At 45.0% G+C, this 12,294-nt stretch overlaps 1 protein-coding gene across 1 annotated transcript in view; it reads left to right on the top strand.

Annotated features, from left to right (window-relative positions):
* Positions 1-10,705, top strand: part of stard15 (StAR-related lipid transfer (START) domain containing 15) — a 47,292-nt gene extending 36,587 nt beyond the window's left edge. Inside the window, exons 3-6 of the mRNA XM_034182253.1 lie at positions 1,123-1,226; positions 3,628-3,745; positions 5,319-5,371; positions 10,350-10,705. Coding sequence (XP_034038144.1) covers positions 1,123-1,226; positions 3,628-3,745; positions 5,319-5,371; positions 10,350-10,565 — 491 coding nt within the window. The 3' untranslated portion in view covers positions 10,566-10,705. The remainder of the gene's footprint in view (positions 1-1,122; positions 1,227-3,627; positions 3,746-5,318; positions 5,372-10,349) is intronic.
* Positions 10,706-12,294: the final 1,589 nt, after the last annotated feature.

Raw genomic sequence — 12,294 nt, 5'->3', positions numbered from 1 at the left:
CTATCAAAAAATATCCAATTTCTTTCATATTTGAAAGCATTATGTCAGATGGTAGCAGCACGGTGGATTAGTGGTTAGCACGGTTGCCTCACAGCAAGAAGGTCATGGGATTGATTCCCACCTGTGGTCTTTCTGTGTGGAGTTTGCATGTTCTCCCCGTGTTTGTGTGGGTTCCCTCCACATGCTCCGGCTTCTTTCCACATCCAAAGACATGCCGGTTAGGTGGACTGGAACTTTAAATTGTCTGTAGGTGTGAATGTGGTTGTTTGTCTGTATGTGTCCCTGTGACAGGCTTTCGTCGTGTCCAGGGTGAACACCGCCTCACACCTTATGACTGCTGGGATAGACTCCAGCCACTGTGAAAAGAAGCCATGACCCTTAATTGGAATAAGCATTGAACAGCAAGCACTGAACATGAGTGAGAGGTGTAGGATGGTTTCTTTTATCGACTGAAGTTTGATCCGGATCTGATCCAGATTACAGATTTTGTGGCCATTTCAATTTAACACTGAAAACCACATTTAATGTATATTTTACATGATATCTTAACCAAACGTGCCCCAATCACTCTGATATTTAAGAATGAGGTGCAGACTGATACTCACTATCACCTGACAAAGTTTGATCCAGATCTGATTTGGATTGTGGATTTTGTGGACGTTTGAATTTAATATTGAACAGCCCATTTAATGTACATTTTGCTTTATATCTCAATCAAAAGTGCCTCAATCACTCTTTTTTCTGTTCTGGATTTACCTACACCACCAAAATTGCATGGACTTTCTAATTTTATGCCTGTTTGTCTTCCAGTTATCAGCCGGAAACCAAGTGACAAAAAGCAATGACACATTGTGCACAGCAACCAGTGTTCTGTGAAAATGATCTGAAAAACAATTCAGAAACCAAACAAGCTGAAAAAAAACCTGACAACACCACAAAAAAACTTTAATTCAATTGCATGAACTAAATACATCCTCCTGACATTTGATCACATCTAATTTATCTTATGAAAAGTCACTTCTAACAGGACTTTTACCTTCTGAGGTAAAAAATTTGTGGAATTGGAAACTAGTGTTGGTGGAGGTTTGCGCTCTAGTTTTTGTGTGTTTTTGTGCTTTAAAGGGAAATGTCCAAGCCCACTGAAGAACAGGGACTTTGTGACCATGAGGTCGTGGCTTCCCCTCGGCAGTGACTACCTGATCATCAACTACTCGGTCAAACACCCGGTACGACCTACACAAATAACAGCTAGTTTTCAACACATCAAATGAGCTTCCTTTTGGGGCTTCACTCAACTCCATGATTTAGTTTCTAACTTAAAATATTTTCCACAGTTGAAACATGTTTTCTGTAAAATAAAGCGATTTGTTTGTTAGCATTGTAAAGCTAATGCTACCTTTCATTCAAAGTTGAGGGTTTCATGACTAGAAAGCTGCAGATGTTCTAACATCAACGCTCCAAATGTAATGAAGAAAATAAAAAAGAAGCATCACAGCCACAAATGTTCATTTTATGGCATCATATACAACCCCAATTCCAGTGAAGTTGTGACGTTGTGTAAAATGTAAATAAAAACAGAATACAATGATTTGCAAATCCTCGTCAACCTATATTCAATTGAATACACCACAAAGACAAGATGTTTAATGTTCAAACTGATAAACTTTACTGTTTTTTTGTGCAAATATTTGCTCATTTTGAAATGGATGCCTGGAACACGTTTCAAAAAAGCTGGGACAGTGGTATGTTTACCACTGTGTTACATCACCTTTCCTTCTAACAACACTCAATAAGCATTTGGGAACTGAGGACACTAATTGTGGTGGAATTCTTTCCCATTCTTGCTTGATGTGCGGCTTCAGTTGTTCAACAGTCCGGGGTCTCCGTTGTCATATTTTGCGCTTCATAATGCGCCACACATTTTCAATGAGCGACAGGTCTGGACTGCAGGCAGGCCAGTCTAGTACCCGCACTCTTTTACTACGAAGCCACGCTGTCCTAACACGTGCAATTGAACGTTGAGAAACATTGTTCTTAAACTGTTGGACTATTTTATCATGCAGTTGTTCACAAAATGGTGATCCTCGCCGCATCTTTACTTGTGAACGGCTGAGACTTTTGAGGATGCTCCTTTTATACCCAATCATAAGTGTCCTCAGTTCCCAAACACTTATTGAGTGTTGTTAGAAGGAAAGGTGATGTAACACAGTGGTAAACATACCACTGTCCCAGCTTTTTTGAAATGTGTTGCAGGCATCCATTTCAAAATGAGCAAATATTTGCACAAAAACCATAAAGTTTATCAGTTTGAACATTAAATATCTTGTCTTTGTGGTGTATTCAATTGAATATAGGTTGAAGAGGATTTGCAGATCATTGTATTCTGTTTTTATTTACTTTTTACATAATGTCCCAACTTCATTGGAATTGGGGTTGTATACAAGTAGATGTTCTTACTCTTTAAAATGGGCGTTTTTCATTAATTCATCTAATAAAAGTATTTGTAAAATGTTGCTGCTGCTGTTGGATTCTCGTTTCAGTAAAAAGGAAACTCTGCTTTTATGAACTGATGAGGCCTCAAACTCCTTGAACCTTTTATCATGAAACATGGTTCTTCAGAGATCAGTCTTTTCCTTCAACATCTGTTTTTGAACTTATGTTTGCTGAAGCTTCAGGTGAGCTGTCCGTGGTGCTGATTGGACACAGAACATCTTCATGTAATGTGACCATTGATTTCTATTTACTCACTAGATGGAGTTCTGGGCCGATCCGGTTCATTTGCTGGCTGTTGCCAGAGCACCGCCATCTTGGTTGGAGTCTAACAACCAGACATGAATAGAAAACAGTGTGGAGATGATCAATGTTTTTAAGAGAGTTTTCTCAAAGAAATTGAAATAGAAATCGATGAATGTGACACATTTCAGTGTCGTTTTGAAAGAACAAAAATAAGAAATTGTACATGTTGTAAACTTCACTGTAATGTGTGACAAAAATGAAGCATCTTGTAGCAGAAAACCAGCCTTGCAGATTTAGAGACGCTGACCTGCTGTCCTTTGATTGAGAGTCTCAGCTCTCACAAGAAACAAGAACTGCAACCCAACACCAACATGCTCCCCTACTGAGGCTCCAGCGAGCTAGCAGCTATACGAGCAAGCTAACCAAGGCTTTATTTCTTTGATGCACATGGTGAGTGTGGTGGGGGGCTTGGCGCAGTGAGGTTTTACGACATATGTCATCCAGAGCTGTAGAGGGAGCTCCGTAGAGAAGAATGCCACCAAAAAAACCTGACAAAACAGTGAAAAACTGACCAGAGTTGCCTCATTCCACTTTGACTTGTGAGACAGAAATTGAGATCAAAGAGCAGCTCCGGCGTGTCGACGTCTGAACTCCTTCGACCCTGAACTTTACATTTGTTTGCTTTTGTGGTTGCAAATCTCCTGTGCGCTAGATCATGTCCAGAGGAACACACCACATGCCCAAAATGTCATAGCTGGTGTCCCCTCAGTGTCAGTGGTCCTTTTGATGCTGAGACAACGAAACAGACATAAGTGTAAGAAAACGAGGCACCTGTTATGATTGTTGTTAATTATTTGAAAACTTGAACTGATGTCCTGTTTGACCCAACAGCAACACCCTCCAAAGAAGGATTACGTCCGAGCCGTGTCTCTTCTGACTGGATACCTGATCCAGTCCAACGGGACCAGCTGCTCCACCCTATACTACCTGACCCAAGTTGACCCCAAAGGTGAGGACACCCACATGTCTACAACAGTCATGGCCCAAAAAGTACAAACAAGTTCCGATGCTTCAGGTTTAACATTTGGAAGAGACGAACCTGCATCTGGATGGTTCTGTTTCCTTTTTAAAACATCAGACAGACAAACATCAGACTTTAGTGAAAATCTGGACAACTTCCTACTTTTAAACTCTGATAAGACTGAAATGATGGTTCTTGGTCCAGTAAGACATCGGCATCAATTTGACCAGTTAACGCTTGGCCGAGGCTCGTGTGTCATACATCACACTGACAAAGTGAGGAACCTTGGGGTAATTTTTGATCCTATGCTTTGACCTCTGCATTAAAGATATTACGAGGACTGCTTTCTTCCACCTGCGAAATATAGCGAAGATTCATCCCATCCTGTCTATGGCTGATGCTGAGACCCCGATCCATGCGTTCATCTCTTCTAGATTGGACTACTGCAATGTTCTATTTTCTGGTTTACCGCAGTCTAGCATTAGGGCTCTCCAATTGGTTCAAAATGCTGCAGCCAGACTTTTGACACGAAGCAGAAAGTTCGACCACATTACACCCATTTTGGCATCTCTTCACTGGCTTCCTGTCCCAGTGAGATCAGATTTTAAGGTTCTGCTGCTAACCTATAAAATTATTCATGGACTGGCACCTCCCTACCTAGCTGACCTAATTAAACCTTATGTACCGACCCAGGCTTTACGTTCTCAGGGTGCAGGACTACTTAGTGTCCCTAGTGTGGATAAAAACTCTGTGGGTCGCAGAGCTTTCTCTTATTGTGCCCCTGTTCTGTGGAATGATCTCCCTGCATCAATAAAACAGTCAGATTCTGTGGAGACTTTCAAGTCCAGACTTAAGACGCACTTATTTTCCCTTTCGTATGGCTACCATACTGGCATAGTATGTTACTATGCTTTTTACTCTTTTAAATTAATTTTATTAGGAAACAGAAATTTTATCTAAAGTCTGGGTCTTTTAGTGAAGCTTAGGGCTAGTGGCCGGTGATCACCTTAGTATTTCCTTTGTTTTTCTTGTTGCTTAATATTGACAAATTATACTGTATTTGTTGTCTTTCTGATGCCTGATTCTGTTTTTTTCTCTGTTTGAGGTGTGGCTCCATCCAGAGATGGGTGTGGTGTCTGTTTCTGTAACCATCCTGTCCTGTTCACTGGCAACATTTCCTGTATATTTCTTTTGTGAATTGTTTTGTAATTTGTGTCTGTAGCATGGCCCAAGCAGAGGGTCACCCCTTTGAGTCTGGTCTGCTTGATGTTTCAACCTCAGAGGGAGGTTTTTCTTACCACTGTTGCTCTGGGGGTTGGTAAGGTTAGACCTTACTTGTGTGAAGCGCCTTGAGGCAACTTTGCTGTGATTTGGCACTATGTAAATGAAAATAAATTGAAATTGAATAATTTGAAATACACCTCCAAAAATAAACTATACGCCGCCAAAAAAAATCAACACATCAACAAAAAGTAAAAGTAAATAATCCACAAAAAGTCATTGTCTACCAAAATTTCTTCACCTCCCAGAAACGTGACTTTCTTCTCTTTTGTGTCTGCAGGTTCTTTGCCAAAGTGGGTGGTGAATCGCGTTTCTCAGTTTGTAGCTCCAAAGGTAAAACATCATGATAACAGCACGATAAATTACTGATGTTTCAGTGCATTTTCTGAATATAAAGAAATCATATTGAGGGGGAAAAAAACCCTGTGATAAGAATAATGTCAGTTCATGAACTCAAATAAAAACTAAAAAAAAACTTAGTTGATTGATAGTTAATCATTACATACCAATTGAAAATCAATTCATCAATGAATCTTCATTCATTCAGAAAAAAATGACAAATGTTCAATTTGCTCCAGATTGTTATTTGTGGTTTTGTTTCAGAGACTTCAAACTAACAGTAAAATATGTGTTGGCGCTCACTGTGTGGGCACTCACTGTGTGGACGCGCACTGTGTGGGCGCTCACTGTGGGGAAGCACACTGTGTGGGCGCTCACTGTGGGGAAGCGCACTGTGTGGGCACTCACTGTGTGGACGCGCACTGTGTGGGCGCTCACTGTGTGGACGCGCACTGTGTGGGCGCTCACTGTGTGGAAGCGCACTGTGTGGGCGCTCACTGTGGGGAAGCGCACTGTGTGGGCACTCACTGTGGGGAAGCACACTGTGTGGGCGCTCACTGTGGGGAAGCACACTGTGTGGGCACTCACTGTGTGGAAGCGCACTGTGTGGGCGCTCACTGTGGGGAAGCGCACTGTGTGGGCACTCACTGTGGGGAAGCACACTGTGTGGGCACTCACTGTGTGGAAGCGCACTGTGTGGGCGCTCACTGTGGGGAAGCACACTGTGTGGGCACTCACTGTGTGGAAGCGCACTGTGTGGGCGCTCACTGTGGGGAAGCACACTGTGTGGGCACTCACTGTGTGGAAGCGCACTGTGTGGGCGCTCACTGTGTGGAAGCACACTGTGTGGGCGCTCACTGTGGGGAAGCGCACTGTGTGGGCGCTCACTGTGGGGAAGCGCACTGTGTGGGCGCTCACTGTGGGGAAGCACACTGTGTGGGCGCTCACTGTGGGGAAGCACACTGTGTGGGCGCTCACTGTGGGGAAGCACACTGTGTGGGCACTCACTGTGTGGACGCGCACTGTGTGGGCGCTCACTGTGTGGACGCGCACTGTGTGGGCGCTCACTGTGGGGAAGCACACTGTGTGGGCGCTCACTGTGGGGAAGCGCACTGTGTGGGCACTCACTGTGTGGAAGCGCACTGTGTGGGCACTCACAGTGGGGAAGCACACTGTGTGGGCACTCACTGTGTGGAAGCGCACTGTGTGGGCACTCACTGTGGGGAAGCACACTGTGTGGGCACTCACTGTGTGGAAGCGCACTGTGTGGGCACTCACAGTGGGGAAGCACACTGTGTGGGCACTCACTGTGTGGAAGCGCACTGTGTGGGCACTCACTGTGGGGAAGCACACTGTGTGGGTGCTCACTGTATGGACGTGCACTGTGTGGGCGCTCACTGTGGGGAAGCACACTGTGTGGGCACTCACTGTGGGGAAGCACACTGTGTGGGTGCTCACTGTATGGACGTGCACTGTGTGGGCGCTCACTGTGGGGAAGCACACTGTGTGGGCACTCACTGTGGGGAAGCACACTGTGTGGGCACTCACTGTGGGGAAGCACACTGTGTGGGTGCTCACTGTGTGGACGTGCACTGTGTGGGCGCTCACTGTGTGGACGTGCACTGTGTGGGCGCTCACTGTGTGGGCGCTCACTGTGTGGATGCGCGCTGTGTGGGCACTCACTGTGTAGACGCGCACTGTGTGGACGCTCACTGTGTGGATGCGTGCTGTGTGGACGCGCACTGAAATCTGAAAGTAATCTGATTCAAACAGGATGAATCTGAGGTAAACTGGTTTCAAACTGTTTCACATTCAGGACACCTTCAAGTATGTCGAAACTGATTTAAAACAGATCAGATACACAGACTCCGCATTAACATAAAAAGGTATAAAATTGTTTTTAAATTTGGTTAAATTAGAAATAAACTGATTCTGGATTCATTTCCAGTCTTTCAAGTAACTTTTAAATAATTCATCAATCAAACACGGATAAATAATGAAACCTGTGTTTAGCTGGTTTTGTTTGCCTGGGTGGTTGGCATCCAGGACCCAAAGCGGTTCTGTGGTGACATGGATGTGGTGAGGTTCAGTATCATCAGCACACACTCCCAAAGTCGACTTGTTGTTTTGTCATTGTTGTCCTTGTTGTTTTGTTGTTGTTGTTGTTGTTGTGTTCTGTTGTTGTGTTGTTGTTTGTATTTTGTTGTTGTTTGTCATTGTTGTGTGTTGTTTATATTTTGTTGTTGTTTTGCCATTGTTGTTTGGTCCATGTTGTTTTATTGATATTTTGTCGTTGTTGTGTATTGTCCATGTTGTTTAGTTGTTGTTTTGACATTGTTGTTTTGTTGTTGTGTATTGTTGTTGTTTTGTCATTGTTGTTTTGTTGTGTTTTATTGTTCTTTAGCTGTTGTTGTTTTGTTTAGATTTGATTTGATTAGATAGAACTTTATTAACCCATTGGGAAGACACCCTCGGGAAAAGTGAGGAAATTATTGTTGCCATTGTTGTTTTGTGTTGTTCTTTTGCCATTGTTGTTTTGTTGTTGCTGCCATTGTTGTTATGTTTTGTTGTTCTTTTGTCATTGTCATTTTGTTGTTCTGTCATTGTTGTCATTGTGTTGTTGCTGTTTTGTCATTATTTTATTGTTGTTTTGTCGTTGTTGTGTTATATTGCTGTTGCTGTTGTTGTTATATTGTTGCCATTTTGTTGTTGTTGTTGCTGTTGTTGTAGTGTTATGTTGTTGTTTTGTTGTTCTGTTATGTTGTTGTGTTATGTTTTTGTTATGTTATGCTGGGGCCTGTACTACAAAGTGGGGTTACTGGCTTATCAGGGTAACTTCGGGAGTAAGTTGATGACGTGTGGAGTAACTTCCCAGTTAACCCGTACTACGAAAGGTGGATAGGTTTTGATCGAGGTATGCTGCCATGGCAATTTACGCTGCATGCCAAACCTGCTCCGAGCAGGTTATGTTCTAGGTTAGCTTGAGGTTTTCGCTTAACCACTCCCTTTATAAGTACCGCCCATGCACCTTCAATCACTCTGAAGACAATGCCGGCCTACCTGGATGATCCGTTTGATATTGGGGCACAAATTGTGAGGGGCTCTCTTCGCAGGGCGAGGGCTTTTAAAGACCGCCAGAATCCGCTGACATACCCGAACGATATTCTCCATGAAAGATATAGATTCTCAGCCGAGGGAATTCGTTATCTTTGTCAGCTGATCGGGCCAGACGTCTGTAACATCACCCATCGTAGCAATGCCCTGACAATCGAGCAGATAATGTGCCTTGCGCTTAGATATTTTGCCAGTGGACAATTTATGTATTCCATCGGTGATGCTGAACATCTGAGCAAGAATGCTGTATGTCGTATGATTTGCAAGGTAGTACTTGATCTATCTAAACTGTTGGATGCATTTGTTGTTTTCCCTGGCCATTTATCCGCAATGCAAATCAAACAAGGGTTTTATGCAATCGCGGGTAATTACTAATATCAAAATAGGTCTAATGCATGTCCATTAATTAGGTGAAGTGGGGCTCATCAATAACAGTTTCTCCTAGGTTTCCCAAGAGTAATAGGAGCCATTGATTGCACGCAAATCCCAATCAGTGCACCCCTGGGAGAGCACGGGTGATTATGTCAATCGCAAATCTTTTCACAGTATCAATGTGCAGGTATAGCCGTTCTATTCGGCCTATTTCATATACCCATTATCGTGTAGTCCACTCTAAGCTCACCTTCTTTTCACTTATTTCAGCCACATAAGGGTTGCTTTGGTTTGGGTGATTTTTCTAAATATTCTAAGATACAATTACTATAATTACATATTTCACATTCTTTTTCTCCCCACATGGGGCTGTCCTGTTGGATAACCTTCATGCCAAAGTGATATATATGTAACTATGTTAACAGAATGACCATTAATGGCTTTAAATCCTTAGATAGGTAGCCTATTTAGGAAACATTAAATTAACCTAACATTTATTAATAGGCCTATGCCCACTTCTGAATCGTGTTGCATCTGGGCATAATTAATGAAAGGAGGACATTATTTTACACGTCAGACATTCCACAGGTTAATCATCTGTAACAGATTTGGAAAACAATTGAATTGTACGTATGCATTTACCCGATCAGCAATACGTTGCCAACAAGCCTGTCTTGCTTTATTGGCAGACGATGTGTTCGATTTCCCCCTTAACGTTAATTTAAATTACTCGTAGCTCCGCATAATAATCGTGCATTCTTCTTCGGTAAAGTAAGGTGACTGCGCCATCATTGAAAAATGGTGACGTGCGCTGCAACCTGCCCCTTTTATGTGAACACGCACAAACTTCAGTTAGGTTAATACAGGTTCAACAAATCAACATCTTAATCAGCGTTGTAGTACCAATTAACACCACTTGAGAACACCAGGTTTTGTCAACCCCGGTTTAAGAAGTTAACCCTGGGTTACATCTGAGTAAGTTAACCCCGCTTCGTAGTACAGGCCCCTGCTGCTGATGTTGTAGTGTTATGTTGATGTTCTTGATTTGTTGTTGTGTTACGTTGTTTTGTTATGCTTCTGATGATGTTGTTGTGTTGTTTTATGTTATTGTTTTGTTGTTCTGATGATGTTGTTGTGTTGTTGTTATGTTGTTTTGTTATGTTGTTGTTGTTGATTTGTTGCTGTTTTGTTGTTTTGCTGTTCTGTTGTTGATGATTTGTTGGTGTGTTGTTTTGTTGTTCTGTTGTTGTGTTGTTCTGTTATGTTGTTGTTGCTTTGCTGTTGTTGTTGTGTTGTTGATGATTTGTTGGTGTGTTATGTTGTTGTTGATGTTGTTTTGTTATGTTGTTCTGTTATGTTGTTGATGTTGTTGTTTTGTGGTTGTTGTTGTTTTGTTATGTTGTCACGTTGTTGATTTGTTTTTCTGTTGTGTTGTGTTGCATTTGTGCAGTTTTCACCTTTGACCCCTGTGTCTTTGCGCTCTCAGGCCATGAGGAAAATCTACAAGGCATCTCAGAAGTATCCTGAGTGGAAGCGGAAGCACAACCCGAGCCTGAAGCCGTGGATGTTTCCGGAGCAGAGCATGCTGCCGTGCATCAGCCTGGACGAGCTGACGGTGCAGCGCGCCGACTCGCTGGACAACATCGACGAGAGCGGCCTGAGTGAGGAGAAGCTCAACCTCAGCGACGACGAAGAGACTTAAACCCATAAAATGTGCTCCATGTCAAAGTGTTTGTGTGTGCAGCGTGGTTTCTTCCCCACAGTCACCATGATGACCAGACCTGCCGGGTGGAAACGTGAGCTGTAGGTGTGATATTTTCCACAATAAAGGAAGCGGTGCACATGGTGTGTGTCCTCTGTCTCACCAAACATCAGTCACATGACTCACTTTCATCTCAATGGTCAGAGCTGTAGTACCACATTCTGACCGCAGGGGGTGGACGAACTGCAAGAGATCAGTTTTTCTGAAACATTTCTAAAAGAAGGTTGTTTCAAATGTCTGAATCCTGGTTCAGAGTTTCAAAATCACTGAATCACACGATGAAAGAAATCTAATTTTCTCTGACCCGGCTCCTGGGTCTCATCTCGTGCCTTTCCTGGTTTGGGGGCCGCCGAGCGGGGTGGCCCATCCATCTCCGGCTCCCTGGCCCCCTGTCCCCCTGTCCCCCACGTTGGTTTGTTCCTCCCCTTGGCTTCCGGTACTCCTCCGGGGTTGTGCCCCCCCGTCTCATGGATTCCCTGGCGCCTCCACTGGGTTCGGGGGTGGGCTGCGGGGCCCGGTGGGGCCGGTGTATGTGGCTTGCTCCCTGCACCGCGCCTCTCCTTCCACCGGCTGCTTGGGGTTGGGCCTCACATGTCACACCCTTTTAATGCACTTCACCAGCTTAGTACATGCACCCACATTATATTGGTTTTTAAGTAGCACATTATAGGGCTCAAACAGTTTTGCAGTCAGGTGTTGGGGATGGGTCAGGGCAGTCGGTGGCACAGCTGTGCACTGCAGCCTCCCACTGCGATCTCCATCCACCACTCCTGCCCTGCCATTTTAATGCACACACTTTATTTCTACACATTTAGTTAAGACATTCACTAATTTAGAGTTGGGGTCACTAGGCGGTGGTGGGTTTGCAGGGCAGGCTGTGGTGCAGCGGTGTGCTGCGGCCTCCCACAGCAGTCTGCCACCTGCCATCTCCTGCCCTGCTTTTAATACAACACTTTATCTTTGCTTACTTAGGGAGTTGCACACAGCAAGAGAGATGAACTAAAACAACTATGGTGGGGTTAGTAGGTGGAGTGAGTGTGGCATGTGGGGTTGGCCCCGGGTGGCTGTGGATGTCTGGGGCTCTGGGGTGGGGGGTCTGCCTTGCCAGTTCTGCTGTGGTCTCGGGGTCCTACTCTGGGCCTGTGGGGCTCGGGGTCCTGCAGCCCCTTGGGGGGGTGGGTGGTGGTGGTGGGGCGTGGGTGTTGGCACTGGGGGGTGGATGGCCTCTTGGCGATTGAGGCCGTGGTCTACGTGGGGTGGGGTATTGCCCCGCTCTCACTTGGGCGGTCTCCCGATCTTGGGCTTTGGTGTTTTGCCCTCGTATGGCGCGGGGGTCCCTGCCCATGCTTTGGATTCAGTTGCAGTGGCTCCTTTGCCCCCCCCCCCCCCCCCCCATCACTGACGCCGTTTGCTCCTGCCTTTGGGGGGCCATGGCCCTGGTGGTGTGGTTCTGGGCCTCACCCTATTGGTGGGCCAGTGCAGGCGCCCTGCATGCTTCCCTTGGGTATGGAGTTGCTTCCTGTGCCTCCGTGGGGGGGGGGGGGGGGGGGGTGCGTTCCGGCGCCACCGGGCCACTCCCCTGTTGGTTTGTCGTGCTGCCCCGGTGGCTCTGGTGGCTTCCTGGCCTCTGTGCCCTTGCTCTGCCCTTTTTCTGCTGGTTTCTCCTGGG

This window comes from Thalassophryne amazonica, chromosome 11 (assembly GCF_902500255.1).
Source record: "Thalassophryne amazonica chromosome 11, fThaAma1.1, whole genome shotgun sequence".
NCBI lineage: Eukaryota > Metazoa > Chordata > Actinopteri > Batrachoidiformes > Batrachoididae > Thalassophryne > Thalassophryne amazonica.
The sequence above is the reverse complement of the archived record's forward strand: the minus strand, read 5'-3'. Positions and strand labels throughout refer to the sequence as shown.